Source organism: Simochromis diagramma, unplaced genomic scaffold, assembly GCF_900408965.1.
Source record: "Simochromis diagramma unplaced genomic scaffold, fSimDia1.1 OVJJ01000516.1, whole genome shotgun sequence".
Classification (NCBI taxonomy): Eukaryota; Metazoa; Chordata; class Actinopteri; order Cichliformes; family Cichlidae; genus Simochromis; species Simochromis diagramma.
Genome location: NW_024386938.1, coordinates 252,356 through 268,024, shown reverse-complemented (window position 1 = coordinate 268,024; position 15,669 = coordinate 252,356). Strand labels below are relative to the sequence as shown.

The 15,669-nt window shown below is 42.9% G+C and overlaps 1 protein-coding gene across 7 annotated transcripts in view; it reads right to left on the bottom strand.

Annotated features, from left to right (window-relative positions):
• Positions 1 to 2,225: 2,225 nt before the first annotated feature.
• hdac5 (histone deacetylase 5) overlaps positions 2,226 to 15,669 on the bottom strand; it is a 61,869-nt gene continuing 48,425 nt past the window's right edge. For all 7 annotated transcript variants that reach the window (XM_040037195.1, XM_040037194.1, XM_040037198.1 and 4 more), the window contains 14 exons: positions 13,319 to 13,430; positions 11,951 to 12,084; positions 11,649 to 11,769; positions 11,045 to 11,094; positions 10,861 to 10,968; positions 10,718 to 10,773; positions 10,542 to 10,629; positions 8,438 to 8,557; positions 7,929 to 8,026; positions 7,667 to 7,785; positions 7,329 to 7,462; positions 6,793 to 6,874; positions 6,520 to 6,700; positions 2,226 to 6,350 (listed from right to left, as the gene is read on the bottom strand). In XM_040037195.1, the coding sequence (XP_039893129.1) occupies positions 6,311 to 6,350; positions 6,520 to 6,700; positions 6,793 to 6,874; positions 7,329 to 7,462; positions 7,667 to 7,785; positions 7,929 to 8,026; positions 8,438 to 8,557; positions 10,542 to 10,629; positions 10,718 to 10,773; positions 10,861 to 10,968; positions 11,045 to 11,094; positions 11,649 to 11,769; positions 11,951 to 12,084; positions 13,319 to 13,430 (1,443 nt within the window). In that variant the 3' untranslated portion in view covers positions 2,226 to 6,310. The remainder of the gene's footprint in view (positions 6,351 to 6,519; positions 6,701 to 6,792; positions 6,875 to 7,328; positions 7,463 to 7,666; positions 7,786 to 7,928; positions 8,027 to 8,437; positions 8,558 to 10,541; positions 10,630 to 10,717; positions 10,774 to 10,860; positions 10,969 to 11,044; positions 11,095 to 11,648; positions 11,770 to 11,950; positions 12,085 to 13,318; positions 13,431 to 15,669) is intronic.

Sequence of the window (15,669 nt, the reverse complement as noted above, 5' to 3'; positions counted from 1 at the left end):
CAACAGCAAATCAGGACGAGGAGGGGAACAAAAAATAAACAAAACAAACAAAAAACAGGCTGAAACTTCAAAAAAGGGACAAGTATCATCATCAATAATAGTCACAGTAATAGATTGCTCGAATAGCGTGTATTGCACATGTGTACACATATATGCACTTTATATACATGTGAGTCAGCAAGAACGAGACACATGTTATATCGTCGCAACAGGCAAGAATCTGGAGAAAACAACAGCACAGACAGAGAAGAGTCAGGAATGTGCTCGTGATCAGTTTCAACAAAAATGGCGTTTCCCGAAAAGAAAAAAACAACGTTTCAGGCGCGAGCTGAAACGAGTGAAAGGTAACAGAGAGAACGTCTCCCCTCAAAAAACAGGAGGTAAATGAGGGAGAGAGGGCGAACCTCCTCTGTCTCCCTCCCACCCGACAGCCCAAATGTACCGCTCTCCCACCCCCGCCCCTGAACACCGCATGATAGCAGGACACTACATTTACACCACAGTATCAAACATATCAAGAAATACACAGTATCAACTCGTAGCAAAATAGTCCGAGTGTGTGTGACTGTGTGCGTTTCACCTCAGTGTCGTGTGGGTGGCAGCAGCAGTAAAGCTATGTGGCCTCCAGGCTGGGGAGGTGCCCTGACAACCCAAACCATCTCTGTGCATCAGCACGGTGTCCTGAAAGAGTTCTCCATTCCCTTCCCTCTTCTCTTTGGGCTCTTCCAGCTAGCGCAATCAGCCCTGTGCTGAGGCAAGATCCCAATGTTTCCCACCTCGATCTGTGCTCATAAGTGTCCTCGACACCAAGCAGCAACCACTACAGCTGAAGGGTTTGGCCGTCTCTTGGTGACGTGCTAAATCAACGCAAGCACAAGTCGTTCATTCAGTTTTTCCAAATTAGGCCAAGTTTGTCCATCGCATCTGTCGACTACGACGACAGAGAGGAGCTCACTCAAGCTCGAATCTTGGACAGTAATGCTAATATGAAAGTTGGGTATTTTTAAAGATGAGCAAAGTTTAGAACTGTTCACAACCATGTGTGAAGAAAGGGATAAACGTTTGTCGTCATATACTTTGAAAACTTTGCTGGTGTCAAGTTTGCTCGCTTGGCAATTCCGTTTCTAGATCCGACTGAGTTTGCAAGAAACCCATCTGAACAACATCTTGGGAGGATTTTCCTGTTATTTTTTTCTAATTCTTTTAAATCTTTAATTTTTATTGTGGAACTAATAAAAACCACAAAAGAAGTCTGACCTAGCGAGATAAGGTAGCTAATCATGAGCTCTTATAGGTTTACATGTTGACTTGTTGGGTCAAGGCTTTTTTTTAATGTGACATTCTTGAAAATACCTAAATTGTTATCCAAACTTGATTTACAGGAAATCAACTAACAATTTGTTCCCTTTGTGAATGCAAGAACAAGGAAAATTGGAAAAATTGTGTGCACTTCCAAATCAAAGGACTTAGAAAACCAACATCTGATTTATTGGTTGTTTCCATTTTATTGGTTTCTCTTCACTTGTTTGCTCTTGTTTGCATCTCAAAGGGAAAACCTACCAATTAGATTAGATGCTAATTGCTGTTACTGAACCTTTTTTTCTAATTATTACAAAAAGCAAAACTACATTTCTATATCATCTTTTCTAAAGTGGAAAACAAAGTCTTACTGTTTAACTACATCAACTCAGTCTTTTCTTCTTCAGTGGTTTAACAGTTTAGGCCAGCGGTCCCCAACCCCCGGGCCTGGGACTGGTACCGGTCCATGAGTAGTTTGGTGCCGGGATGCGAGTATTGAGGCTCAGGTGTGAAATTCATGGTTTTCAGGGTTTTTTAGCATTATTTTTTTATCGTTTTTATCGTTAACTCCGTTTCCCTGGGTCTTTTCCGTGTGTTATGAATAAATCTTCTTTTTTTTGGTACTGGTACTGGTTTTATTTTGTTGTATTTACCCGCTACACCTTAAAGGCCAGTGGGTGAAAATATTGTCAGACATAAACCAGTCTGTGGCGCAAAAGAGGTTGGGTACCGCTGGTTTAGGCCACAGTGACCATGATGCCCACAAGAAGCTAGTCTAGTTATTGAGGGAATGGAAGATCCTTTAACAAAGTGAATCTTTTACTTGTTGTTACTCATTTTTATAAATGTTAAGGTATTTTTCATCTGAACCAACACCTGTGGTAGTTGCTGCTTGCCTCCAAAGTTCTTCATTTGCTCCCTTTGTGCTTGCATGAACTCCAGTCGAGCTCAGAAGCTGACCCCGTGTAGCACTGCGGTGTCGGGTCATTAAAATGATCGACCTGTCCAGCTCTCGCTCACTCTACGGCCCCCACAAAGCCGACACAAGGCGCTGCTATTACTGACTGCGTGTTAAATGGACAAAATGCCCTTAGTGTTTACAATAGTACAAAAAGACTACACTAAACCACCTGGAAACACAGGTCAATAAATCAATCAATCAATACTGCCTCTCCATTCCACCTGACAGATAATATACACAAAGAGCACTCAACCACACTGTGTAAAAAGGTACAGAGAGTTCCTCAGATCATCGGTTGCTATGGCCTTCTCGCTCTCTGTTCCCGTCATTGCAGTTCCACCACTGTGGTATTGCTTTAAATGGACGAGACCCAGAGGTAGCAGCGTCGGCTAGAACACCGCAAAGGGTCCTGGGAAATGAAGTTTAGTGAGGTTGACGTTTACGTCGATCAGAGTTAGTCCCCTGACGTCCCGGTATAGTGTTTCTGAGTTGAGTTTCAATAGGTTTTCATAATAGGCTGGTCCAGCTCTGAAGCTTCTGTGTGATTGGTCAGAATGGGAAGGTGGTGGCCAAACAGCAGTCAGCAGGTTTGAGCCTGAAGTTGGGTAGGTTGAGTTTTTGAGACTGAACAAACCTCAACACTTTCAAACATTCACTTTAAAGATTTCATGAGTGGTGCAATTTGACTGCACTTTTTTAATGAGGATGTGAGGATTATAACAAAGCACTCGCTCCTTCATTACTGTACTGAAAATAGTGGATTGTCAGCACTGATCCAGGAACAGCACACGATGCATTCTCAGTCATTGTCACAGAATGGAAGCGAAATTTGTGTTAAAAGTTTTAACAGCCTTCATATGCGCTCTGTTCATTGGATGTAAGTCACCATGATATATAGTCGTGGTAATAAAAAAGTACGCCCTATGTAACTTCTAATGTTTCACATATTAGTACATAATCAGATAAAGTGCAACCTCAGAATCACCCCAAGGTCAGAGAACCTGACATAAACCCAGGCAGAGCACCTCGGGTATGAACTAAGCAATGTTGTAAAGAAGAGCTGTTCCTCCAACAGTGTGAGGAAATGATAGTCATACAGCGGTTACTGCTGCTTGTGCTTCTACAAACTACTGAATTATCCCAGCTTTTATTTATCTGACTTTGTAATGACCTCATTTAAAGAGCTGGTAACGACTCAGTCATTTTGTTTATGCCCGATACTTAAAACCTTAGAATAAACGAAGCATGTACTTTTTTTTTTGACTCAAACTAGACTGTTAAAAAATCTGAGCAATGCTCTTAAGTCTTAATTTGAAAAAGAACAAGCTTGAAATGAGAAATCATCTCGACACGAGGATGCAACTAAACAATATGAGAAAACAGAAAATGAATCTATCAAGAAATTCTAATTGTAGGCGGATCTCCCTGTGATCTATTGATGTAACAGTGATGTTGATAAAACTGCTGAGTTGCACATTTTTCTGCCAGCTTTGGCTACAGCCGCTGTGTAGCTTTCAGCCTGGATTATATCTTTAAATTCCTCATATTTGTTTAGGATTATATATGCGGGATTATATTTGCTCCTATTAGAAATACACACCTTTAGACCTGTGTCTGTTCACCATTGGAAAACTAGTGATAACATCCCAATTTGAACATGCACAAACTGAGAATCATGTAGCTTTAACAGCAATTCAGGCAATCCAAGTGTCAACCTGGACTTTTACTGCTAACCCATGCATGCAGTTTCCTGATGTGTCCTCAACAAAAAACGGTCTTCCCCATTAAAGTTGGTGCAAACCACGTCCAATAATACCCGAGGAAGCAGGTTTTCCTCGCTCTCAGTACTTACTGCTTATTTCACCTTGATTTTAATCAGTTTGTAGTGAGTTTATTCAAGTTTACTGTGGACAGCTGGGGATGAAATACCAATATTCCAGTCCAGCCTCGTGGTCTAGGCTATGGCTGATCCCCTGGTCCTCACCCAGGACCACTTCACCCTGACAGACCCTACAAGGGGCAACAATGACTTCTGAACCCATGGGATCACTCAGCCAAAGCCCTCCACGCGCAACTAAGTGTGGGGCAGAACCAGGGCACACTGGAATGGGAACACCCATTTATCACCCCAGAAGAGATGGAGGGCGTGGCATCAAGTGACCATCGTTGCTTCACTGCTTCCTGGATCAGAGCTGATACAAACCTAACGTATGAGAATTACAGGGCCCATGATTTGGTACCATCGTGTGATATGTAGAATGAATACCACAGTCTCTGGAGGAACTGGCTTCATTTGGACTACAAAAACACATAATCACTGGACCAGCCTATTTTACTCAGCCATGACTTAATATCACCTTTCTGTAGTTGCTGCTGTTTGCCTGAGGAGGGCAGCGCTGGTCCTGCTAGAAGAACTAGAGCTCGCTGACCACCCCCCCCCTCCAACACAACAATATTCAGCCATCCTGAGCATCTATAAACAAACAAACAAACAGGTCGTGGTCTGATCGCATCAGACCATGTGCTTACTTCCTGTCTAACAGCCAAACCTTTTCAAACTTCAAATCTTCAAATAGAATATATTCAGAAATCCAATCTGATTGGATAAAACACTGTTTACATATATATATTTATATAGAATATTGTTTTTGCTTTTTTATACAAAAAGAGAAAGTCTTTTGTGGTTTTATACATATGTGTGTATGTACAGATATAGAAAAGTGACCACACCAAACCTGCTGTGATGTAACCATGGCCAACAGGACAGGAGACGCTATTTACACCAAACAGGAAATATTACAATTATTTTTAAAAAAAGAGAGAGAGAGAGAGAGAAAGATAACGTGGGACGTGGTGGTCACTGCGGTGTTTCAAAAGTACAATCCCACAGTCCCCTCCTTCAAAGAAGAAGGTGCAGGGTTTAGGTCACATGACTCAATCAACACAAATGATAAAGACAGAGCGAGGGAGAGAGAGGACTGATGGGTGTTGCAGTTTCATTAGTTACATGAATCCTGCTAAAGCTGATCTGATCCTGAGACGCTTCCACCAGATTCCACAAAAGTCTGATTGAATATTATTTTAATCTTATTACTAATATTCAACTGAGATTTTTACTGGAGAGTTCTAGTGTGTGAGGATGGCTTTAGAGGGTTTTCTTCCCTCAAAAATGTGAAAAAAAGCAAAACTCAGTCTTTTGGAATATAGCCAGATATTAAAAAATAGTCAATAAGCAGAATATGTATTTACATGAGCTCATGAGTCTCTCTCTCCATCTCTCTACAGGCTGCTAAATAGTGAGACTGGGACAAACTAAGGCATCCAGATGAAGAAACAAGGACTCAGAAATGAAGTGACCAACTGGATCAACAACAGCGTGTGTGTGTGTGTTTGTGTGTGTGTTTAAAAGTGTGCTTCTTCAGTCCTGATCAGCTGGTTGCTGTACTGAGGTGCTGCGGTGGTGGTTTGTGTTTTCTGGACTTAGTTTTAGTTTTTGTGGACAGAAAAAAAGGCACCTAGTTCCTCCTCCTCCCCTGCGAATATTAAAACCAGTTATTTCCTCCAACGGGCAACCCTGCGCTCGACACACGCAAGAGGACCAGTCGTCCGCTTGGTGTGCGGCATTTAAGATTCAAGTTTTTCCACAGTCATCGTCCCTCAGTGGAAACAAAGGAGCAGGGATGGAATAAAAAGGTCACGAGAATGATTGGAGGGTGGAAGAGAACATTTCAGTGGTGCTGTGTACAGGTGGTCAAATATTCAAGGGCTCCCTCTCTGCTGAGCCCCACGGAGGTGCTAACAAGTCGTCTGCTCCTCCTTGCATGGACGAAACAGTAGAGAAAAGAAGTGCATCCATGTTTTCGCATGACACGGTTTCTCCTCCGTTAAGTTCTCCTTTGCCAGTTGGAGTCCTCCACAACAGCACGACTGCGCTCTGTGTGTGTGTGTTGTGTTTACCAATGCACACTCCATGGAGGAAGAGGAAGAGAAAGAGAGGTGCTAGAAGGAGATGTAAGTGGAAGTTTGGTGTGCTTCTTGTTTAAGCTCCTCCTACAAAACGGGCTCCTCTTCCATTGGTTCCTCTGTGGACCTGAGAGAAGGTCAAAGCAAAACAACATAAATGAATAAATACAAGCCTGAGAATTTGTTTGAAAACATGATTCATTTCATTTTATTGTGAATTACAACACTAATGTTCTTGGATGACATGCGTGCTCTCCTGGCCCTGTAGCATAAAGCTTTCACTGTGCACTGCTGACCTGCTGGTTTCTGTGCTATCAGGAACAGAGCCTGGCTGCTCAACATCAACGCTCAGAGACGCCATGGCGCTGACCGTTTCCGCCTCATCCTTCTCTGACTGGCCTTGAGGCCCCAAGGGGCCGTCGAGTAGCGAGTGTCCACTGGTCTGAGACAAACTCTGGAGACAGGACCAGTGTTTACCTGCAGGGACACAGTGAGAGAAAGAAATACAATCAGGAAGTTGAGAAGATACGATCTCATGGGTTTCTGGCAGTTTAGCGAGCGTTTCTTACTCTGGATCTCTATTACCCTCTCCAGGGAGGCGTAGGCTTTTGGACAGGGCTGCTCCTGAGGCCACTGAAACATAGAGTCACACTGACGGAGACAGAGAGAAGGGAAAACCAAAAAATAAGTGCTCGACACTTCAAGAAATTCTGCTGACCAGTGAGGAGTGATGTTCTCATCACTGAATCACAGAACAGGCTAGCTAACATGCTTTATTCTCTTTATTAGTTTATGAGTTAGTGGGTACTCTGGCTTCCTCCCACGGTCCAAAGACATGCACTACATGGTGTGAATGTGGTTGTGTGTGTATCACAGTGTAATCGGCTTCATAGCTTTTGTCCCAGTAAGAAAGCTACGAAGCAGATTTTCCATCATTTGAGTGAATTTATTCGGACAAAGCAGTAATTGCAGTTTGCGCTCAGTCACCTCAAACCATCACAAAACCTTGTAAACACTGGTGTTGTTGTTCCATACTGTTGTGGCTAACACCTCCAGGTGGTAAAAGTCTAAGGTTAAGACATAAATATTAGACTCTGACTCTCACCGGGTCTCCCAGAAGCGCAGAGACGCAGGCCTCCGATGCGTCACAGATAGCGGTGAGGTCATGACCGCCCTCCAGCGCCATAACAACCCGCCCACCCGCCAGACCCATGAGCAGCTGCGTTAGCTGACCAAAACCTGCCAACACACAACCGTCACACGTGAGAAACACTGCATGTGAACCATAGTCACATAGACTCCTCAGAAGACCGCTCTGTAGAGAGACAGCATGTTTCTATTCGTTTGTTGTCTTACTGTTGAAAAACAGCTAGTTGTGGTCAAAAAAGAAAAAAGAAGTTGAGCAAAAACCCCAAATGAAAACAAACTAAAGGCTGTACTCACATTTGGCAGAGACATTGTAGCCTCCCAGAGGAGACTGATGACCCTCCACTGCATCGAAGCCTGCTGACACCAGGACCACATCTGGACTGAACTGTTGAGCAATGGGCATCACCACAGTCCTACACACACACACACACACACACACACATACACACACACACAACAGAATTTGATTCCACTTATGTTGCAAACCTGAATTAACACCATTCAAATGCATACAAACATCACGAAACGATGAAATCTCCACGTTGAAAAGTTTTACCTGAAAGCAGTGAGGTACTCCACATCACCCATTGGGGGATCTACTCCTCCGGTCCACGCTATGTTCACATTAAAACCAACACCTGCACCTGATCCCACCTGCAGACAGCAGGACAAACAGGGACAGAGCAACAATCATCATCACGTGTCTTTAGCCATTCTGTTTGTAAACTCTGCTGTCTTTGCATTTCTGTCAGTTTCACTTTGTGTCTTTGAGCCTCCAGCTGTCTGTCTGCCTGTTCACCATCAGTTAATCTCTCTCTGTATTCTTGTTGCTTTCTCAGTCATTGGCCTCCTGCATCCTGCAATCAGGTCTTTTCTCTCCTGTGACCATATTTTCCATTTAAACTCAAATAGCCACCGGTTCTCGTTGATTTGCCTCTTGTTCGTTCCTGTGCACTACATTATGCAAGTGGAGATCTTTTTGGCCAGTTTGGTCATCCAAGGTTGAAACTTTTGGTTTGTCGAATCCTCACACCCACAGAATGACCGGTGGGATTGTGTGATTACCTCCTCTGGAGCGCCGCTGCCAGGAAAGAAGTTTCCGTCGTCGTAGCGATGGAGGGAAATGTAGAGGACGTTGGGGTCACTATAGAAGGCCTGCTGAGTGCCGTTGCCATGGTGAATGTCCTGCAGTGACATATCACAGCAGCGTCAGAGAGAAGGTCAGAGGGAACGTATGGTACAGACGCAGTGGACACACAGGGACGGGTTAGCCTTTCACTCAGATTCATTTCCCTTTTAGTTTAACTTTTTAAAACCTTTTAAAAAAATGTTTTCCCAAAACTCTCAGGGATCGTCAAGATGCTGTTTTGGTAAATGTGAGACATGTCTTTGTTTTCCTTTTGCTCTAACTGTTTTTCACTGGAGTCTTAAAGCGTTAGAAACGGCTTTATAACCATTTCCAGACAGATAGATGGAGAATACTGCAGCAGCTTTCTGAGAGTTAAAGCGGGATAAATAGAAATGACTGTGTGATAACATTGTGTGAGTGAAAGGAACGATGTAGAGGGTGTACCGACGCTATAACTGATGTCTTGATTCGGCAGGTCTGCTAGGAATCAGGTCTGGGTGTGGCTACCAAAACTGAACTGTGATATCCTAATAAAATGTGGTGAATCACAAATAATTCATAATTTAACAAAGATACAATGAGTCCACTAGGCTACATACACAAAAGGTAGGTTTGGATAGCTTTTCTTTATCCTTTAACACATGAAATCATTATTCAAATAGTGCATTTTGTATTTACTCAAATTATCTTTGTCCAATCACATCACTTCACCGGCAATAATGAACAGTCACATTTAACCCTGATCTTACCCCAGTAAGCCTAAATCCTGCTTCCAGCTGCATCATTAATACATTCATCTTTCAGTACATTGATAGATGAATGTATTAACATGAATCTGTTTCACCCAAACTGAAGAAGCATTCATCTGTTCGGGGGGGAAAGTTTGGAGTAAAAATGAAGTTATTATTACACTTTCTATTAAATATGAAATGCCTAAAAAATGTATGTAAATATAATGTTTTCTATAGTCATAGAGAAACTGTGTGTGTGTGTGTTCCTGTCTAGCTATCTTTGTGAGGACCGAAATCTGCATTCTACTATACTTGTGAAAGCCAACAGTCACTTGTGAGGACACACACACACACTGGTCCTCACACGTTTGAAGCCTTTTTGAGGCTCGAAATGTGGTTTTAGTGTCAGGGTTACAATTAGGTTATGGTTAGGTATTAGGGTTAGGCATTCATTTTTAATGGTTAGGGCATAGGTGTCAAACTCTGGCCCGCAGCCTAATTACATTTGGCCTGCGAAGCCATACAAAATTACTATCAGAGCTGGCCTGCCAGTATTATACAGTGCATGTACTGCTAATACTACAATTCCCAGAATGTTCTGTTGGTGTTTTGGCACATCAGTCATGACAGGACCCATTAGCACCCTCTCCTCTGTTGACCATAGTCATAGCAACCATGCAAATACTGCCATGCTAACTATCCCAAAATGGCAAAAAGAAAGGCAGAAAACAGGAGCTTTCTGGACAGGTGGGAGAATATGATGAAAATCTGATAAATGATAAAATGATAAAATTTCATTCAGAAGGCTGCAAATACATTTTTATTTAAGAAATTAATTCCACTGATGTGTTATTTAATTGGAATTTTGATTTTGCATGTGTGCAATTTTAAGTTCTATATACGTTTATATAGTTATATATATTGTTTAGTATTAAGTTTTGCTTGTTCCATATTCAGATTTTCAGCAAAACTTGTTTGAGTCCATAAGAAAAGATTCCTTGTTATATTTGGAGGAAGATTTTTTTTCAATGAATATTAATGTTAGCCCGTGACTTTGATCCAGTTTTGAATTTTGGCCCACTGTGTATTTGAGTTTGACACCCCTGGGTTAGGGTAAGGGGCTAGGGAAACCATTATGTCAATGAAGGTCCTCACTAAGATAACTGAACGGGCTTAAGGCATTTTTGAGATGTGATTTTAGTGTCAGGGTTACAGTTAGGTTAGGTTTAGGCTGACAGCATTATGTCAATTAGATGTCCCCACAAAAATATGAAAACATGACTGTGTGTGTGTGTGTCTGCCCTCTCACCCAGTCCACAATGAGGATCTTGCCCACTCCAAGTTTCTGCTGCAGCAGCTTGGCAGTAATGGCGACTGAATTGAAGAAACAAAAGCCCCTGTGCAAACACATTAAAAAAACATATTAGTCAAGCTGGAGCTGTAGTGAGAGAAATGTAGTCAGAATTCTGTGACAGGTGTACTGACATAGCCGTGGACTCCTCAGCGTGGTGCCCTGGAGGACGAACAACTGCGAAGCCATTCTAGAGAAACAAGCACAGAGTGAGGGGGACGCGCACACAGCATGAGCTCACACTCATGGTTTGTGGTTGCCTCGGTGAAAGCCTTACTTTTAACTCCCCTGCAGCCACTCTGAAGGCCAGCTCGATGACCGAGCCCACCGCCATGCGCACTGCAGCCGATGAGTGCATCTCATTCCACACTGTGTCGCTGTCCACCTGCAGGGGGCAGCACACAGTTCAGACCAGGGCTAACACTAACACAGGCAGGCCAGCTAGAAAGAGAGAATCTCACCCCTATTCCTCCACAGGGAAGAACAGCGTACATCTTCTGGCTAATCGGACCTGGAACGAAAATCAGCCAGAGTTGAGGTTACGGCACAGGAAGTGCTCGATACATTTATCACAAGTGGAAATAATAATAACAGACAAACAGTAAAGTGGGTACGACACCCACACAGGCAACAGCCAAACACAGGATGGAAGGACCATAACTGGGTTGTCAGAACACACACTCAATCATCACGACATCTGAATGTTATCAACCTTTATGTAATTACAAATGATGTTTCCTGGGTAAAGTATTCAGTTACACACTGCTGGGTCCTGAGCTTATTTACAGTAAGGATGCTGTGACATTCCTGTCTTATTTTCCTCAGTGGAGTTACTGTGAGGATAATTGATCTGGGTGTCTGATTGATGTATTACTTCATTTCTAAAAATTAAACAGGAACATTTAAAGAAGCGATAAAACTCATGCTAACTCGTACAGCAAAAGTTAAGCCAGGGCTGCATTTTTCTCTATAATTTACTCTGTAATTTATAATTTACAGATTTACTTTAGTCAAGCTTCAGTGTATAGAAAGTGTAGACAGACAGTCAGACAGACAGACGGGTACCGAGCAGCTTCTTGTGGTCCAGTTTGTGCCGATTGAGCGGACTGGTTCCATACAGCAGGGTGTGGAACTCTGAATGGACGGACTGGATCTCATCCAGAGATGCTTTACGCCCACGAATCCTCTGCTCACACACAGACAGAGAGTAATGTTTGCATACAACAAAATCAACTTTGCAAGAAATGACAGATGTGCTGTACTTGCTTTTACACAGTGTATAAATCAATAAACTGAATTGAACGAATCATTGCAGGCTCTGCCGTCAGTGTGAAGGCCTTATCTGAAACTTAAGAATGTGTGTGTACCTCACAGCGGCCCAGCAGGCCCGTCTCCTGCAGTCTGGACCAGATGCTCTGAACTCTCCCAGCATGCTCTGGGTGGATGTGAGCGTTCCCACACACACACTGATGTTTCAGCATCAGACTGTCATATACAAGCCCTGGAGAGGGAGAGGAAAAAGATACACACAGATATTGCAATGAAATAAAAGCCTGTACTTCAGTGGTATGGACACCGGGTCAACAGCAGCTGTAGTACCCAATGATCACCACAAGATGTCAGGAGCAACTACCAATTACATGTATTTGTGTGCAGCTGCATAAAGTCTGTTTTTATATTCGTAAACTGGAATTTAACACTGGTTGGTCTGTTACGGAGTGGAAAACAAAAGATCCACTTTAAGCATGAAATGAGGCAGAGAACTGGTCACAGCAGCACAATAAGAACACAATCTATGAAGATTTAAGATTTCAAAATTTACAGCCACACGTTTACTCTGAAATAACTGTCAAAGAGAGACAGGTCACCTTAATCACCAGCTTTCATTATCAGGATTAACATGAGCATGCTCTCTGGAGCCTCTGCTTTCAAGCTTGCATTTTTACAAGGCCACATCTGTCAGATCTGCCCTCGTTTCATCCTGGTCAGACCCCATCTCAGGCTAAGCTCATGTTAAAGTGAACCCTTTTCTACATAGAAGAACTGGACTAGGAAAACAACAGCACAAAACTCATGGTTTGAGTCTTTATTTGGTACCAAAGAGTTAAAAGCTAATTTAATACCAGAATAAATCTGTTTAATAACAGACGCAGTGTGAGATGAATAAGGATTACTTATGAACTATGATTCAAATCCAAGAATTCAAACTTGGAGCAGAACAGGTCATTACTGTGACGCTCCCTCTCTCTGGCTTTGAAAATGCCAAGAACGCAGCTTACGGTCTGAATAAACTTTATAAGTGTGCCAGCTGCACAGTGTGAGCTGAAGTAAATCTAGGTGAGGCGATTAAAACGTGAAGTGCTCAGACTCCTCTGTGTAACAGTTTAGTTTACAGTACTCATGCACGGAAGTCTCATATGGAGCTGTTGTCCTGTGGATTCAGAGCATACAGTAAAGAACACCCTGACCTGCACGTTCTCGTCCCAGCACATCAATGCAACATAAAAACAGGAAGAGCTCTTACTGGAAAATAATCAAATATAAAACAAGGTACGAGTGATGGGCTCATGCGCTGTTCATCTGAACCGTCAACCGAGAGAGTCAGCTCCCTGTTGCTAGGCAACAAGTATGGAGGCCTCCAGTAGGCAGACTTGACACCATCACATTGTTATCCAATGGGAAACCAGATGTGCGCACGCACAACCACATAAGAAGCGCAAACACAGAAAACTGACCGGTAGTGAAGAGGTGTTTGATGGGATTAACGGCAGCTGCAGGAGAGGACTGCGCTCTACCCAGGGGTCTGTGGGGCAACGAGGACTGGAACACGCCCAGCTGCTGCAAGGCCTGATGGGACAGGGATGGAGGGAGAGAAGAGATAGAAAGTAATGATTCACTGCAGGAGGATGAATCAGAGATCAGCTCATTCACTGCAGCGATGGAGGATGTGTGTGTTTAAGAGGAGAGCACACTTAAAACCAGTCCTGTCTCTCTGTCTGTGCCAACGCGCACACACACACACACACACACACACACACACACACACACTGAAATCACTATTCAAAATATTGTATCATTCACAAAAATTGTGTTCCGTTTTCATGACATTTGGACTGACTGTCCTGAAATCTAACTGATCACCACCCCCTCATGGTGTGTGTGTGAGATTTCAGGTTTGTGTAACCACTCCCCTCACACACACACACACACTCTGTGGTGTCTATATATAGGGAGTGTTGCTGTGCTCCCTGCTGCGATCTGGGTGACTCATCACGCGTGGGTGGACACTAAAAGACACACACTCGAAGATATACAGACATACAGGACACACATACACACACAGCGGTGAGTCCAGTGGTTGAGTCATCAGCTGGTGATGTCACTGCGGCATCAACAAGTGTGTGTGTGTGTCTGTGCATCATTATCTTGAGGCTGGGTCAGCTTTAAAGGCTTTTGTCTTTCTTCCACTGTTCAACAACGTGCCCCAAACATCCAACCTGATACTTGAAGTACTGAGCAACAACAGGTCCTGCAGCAGAGGATGTGAACCCCTGCAGAGCCCTGATCTCATCATGCAGTCTCCCAGGAAGCATCCTCCCTCTGATTTTGCATATTACTGTATACGCTGTATAAAAGCAGTGAAGTTGTTCATATTCAAATGCCATCTTGTTTTGTTTTGGTTAAGCTTCTGATTTCTTCTTCTTCTGATGACTCATCGAGTACCGGTGCAAAAATAAATAAATAAATAAAGCTGTTTCTCCACAATCACAGCATCCACTTTAACCCTCCTCTCAGTAAGTACCACCCACAGTGAACACGGGTCAGAGGTGTCATGGGGCTGGAGAGAAAAAGATGACTGAAAAACACAGTGAAGTGTGCAGGTTAAATGCACTTAAACTCAATGACCGCTAGCACGCACGTCACACACGAACCTTTACGGTCGGGTCCAGAAGTATTTAGACAGCAGCACAATTTTCCTACAGAAATGTTGCCTCCGTACTAAATCAATGAAATGAAGCAATCAAGATGTGATTGAAGTGGAAACTTCAGCTTTAATTCAAGAGGCTGACCACAAATCTTGTATTAACCATTTAGGAATTACAGCTATTTTTATACACACTCCCTCCACAGTAACAAGAGCAGTGTACCATAACTGAGTATATCAGAAACCTTTAAACATTCAGAAGCCAAACCAAAAACTGAGAGTTCTCCTTCTGTGGCTTCAGTGTTGTGTGCTCAGGTAAGCTGGTAACCATTCAAGACCTCTCCATGTTTTGCTTTAAGAGGTGCTTCTGTTGGACCATTGCAAGGCTGAACTGTGAAGCACTATCTTATCAGTTTTGCAGCATCTGATTGAAAGTACAGTTTGCACCTTCAGTCACATAATCAATAAAGAAGAGTGGTGCAGTAGTGTCTGTGCCTTTATATAAAATGTATATAAAAGATGGACACAGCCTCTGTGGCACCAGCCACAGGTCTAAGAAACATTAAAAGTGAGGCTATGATGAGCGCTGGATCTGACAGTTAAACCGAGAAATACAACAGTCACTTGTCAATCAATCAGTATATCTATGATAATGTATTCAATAAGACCTGAACTGAATGATTGTGACCATAAACTCATCGCAGAAGTGTTTACAAAAAAAACGTCGGCACTTCTTCAGAGCTGGTGAAGTCGCCCTCTGTTGGCCATTTGATAAAAGGCAGGCTTAAAGTATTTCTGTTGAGGCTTTACTTCTTAGATATGAAAGGTACGTCCTTAATGCCGTCTCTAGTATATTGGAGAGGCGATCAGGTGTATGAATAATGAGGCTTTCTTGTCCCTGTTCATGCTCTTATCATGTTTCACATTTGTAAGGCTGTTCTAATCTGGCTGTTTCTGCTCGTCACTGCAGCCACTCACTTTGAGGTTAAACTCTACTTACATTCACTAATTGTAGATTTAAATGTTCTCAACTTTACTCAATGTTATGTAGGGCTTTTGTTTACCAGGGAAACAACTGTGATTATCACCTTTATCTGCCATGTGTAGTCTCCGTGGTCTGCTCATCCTTCTGTTTTTGGCCAATTCAACTGTTGATACCAA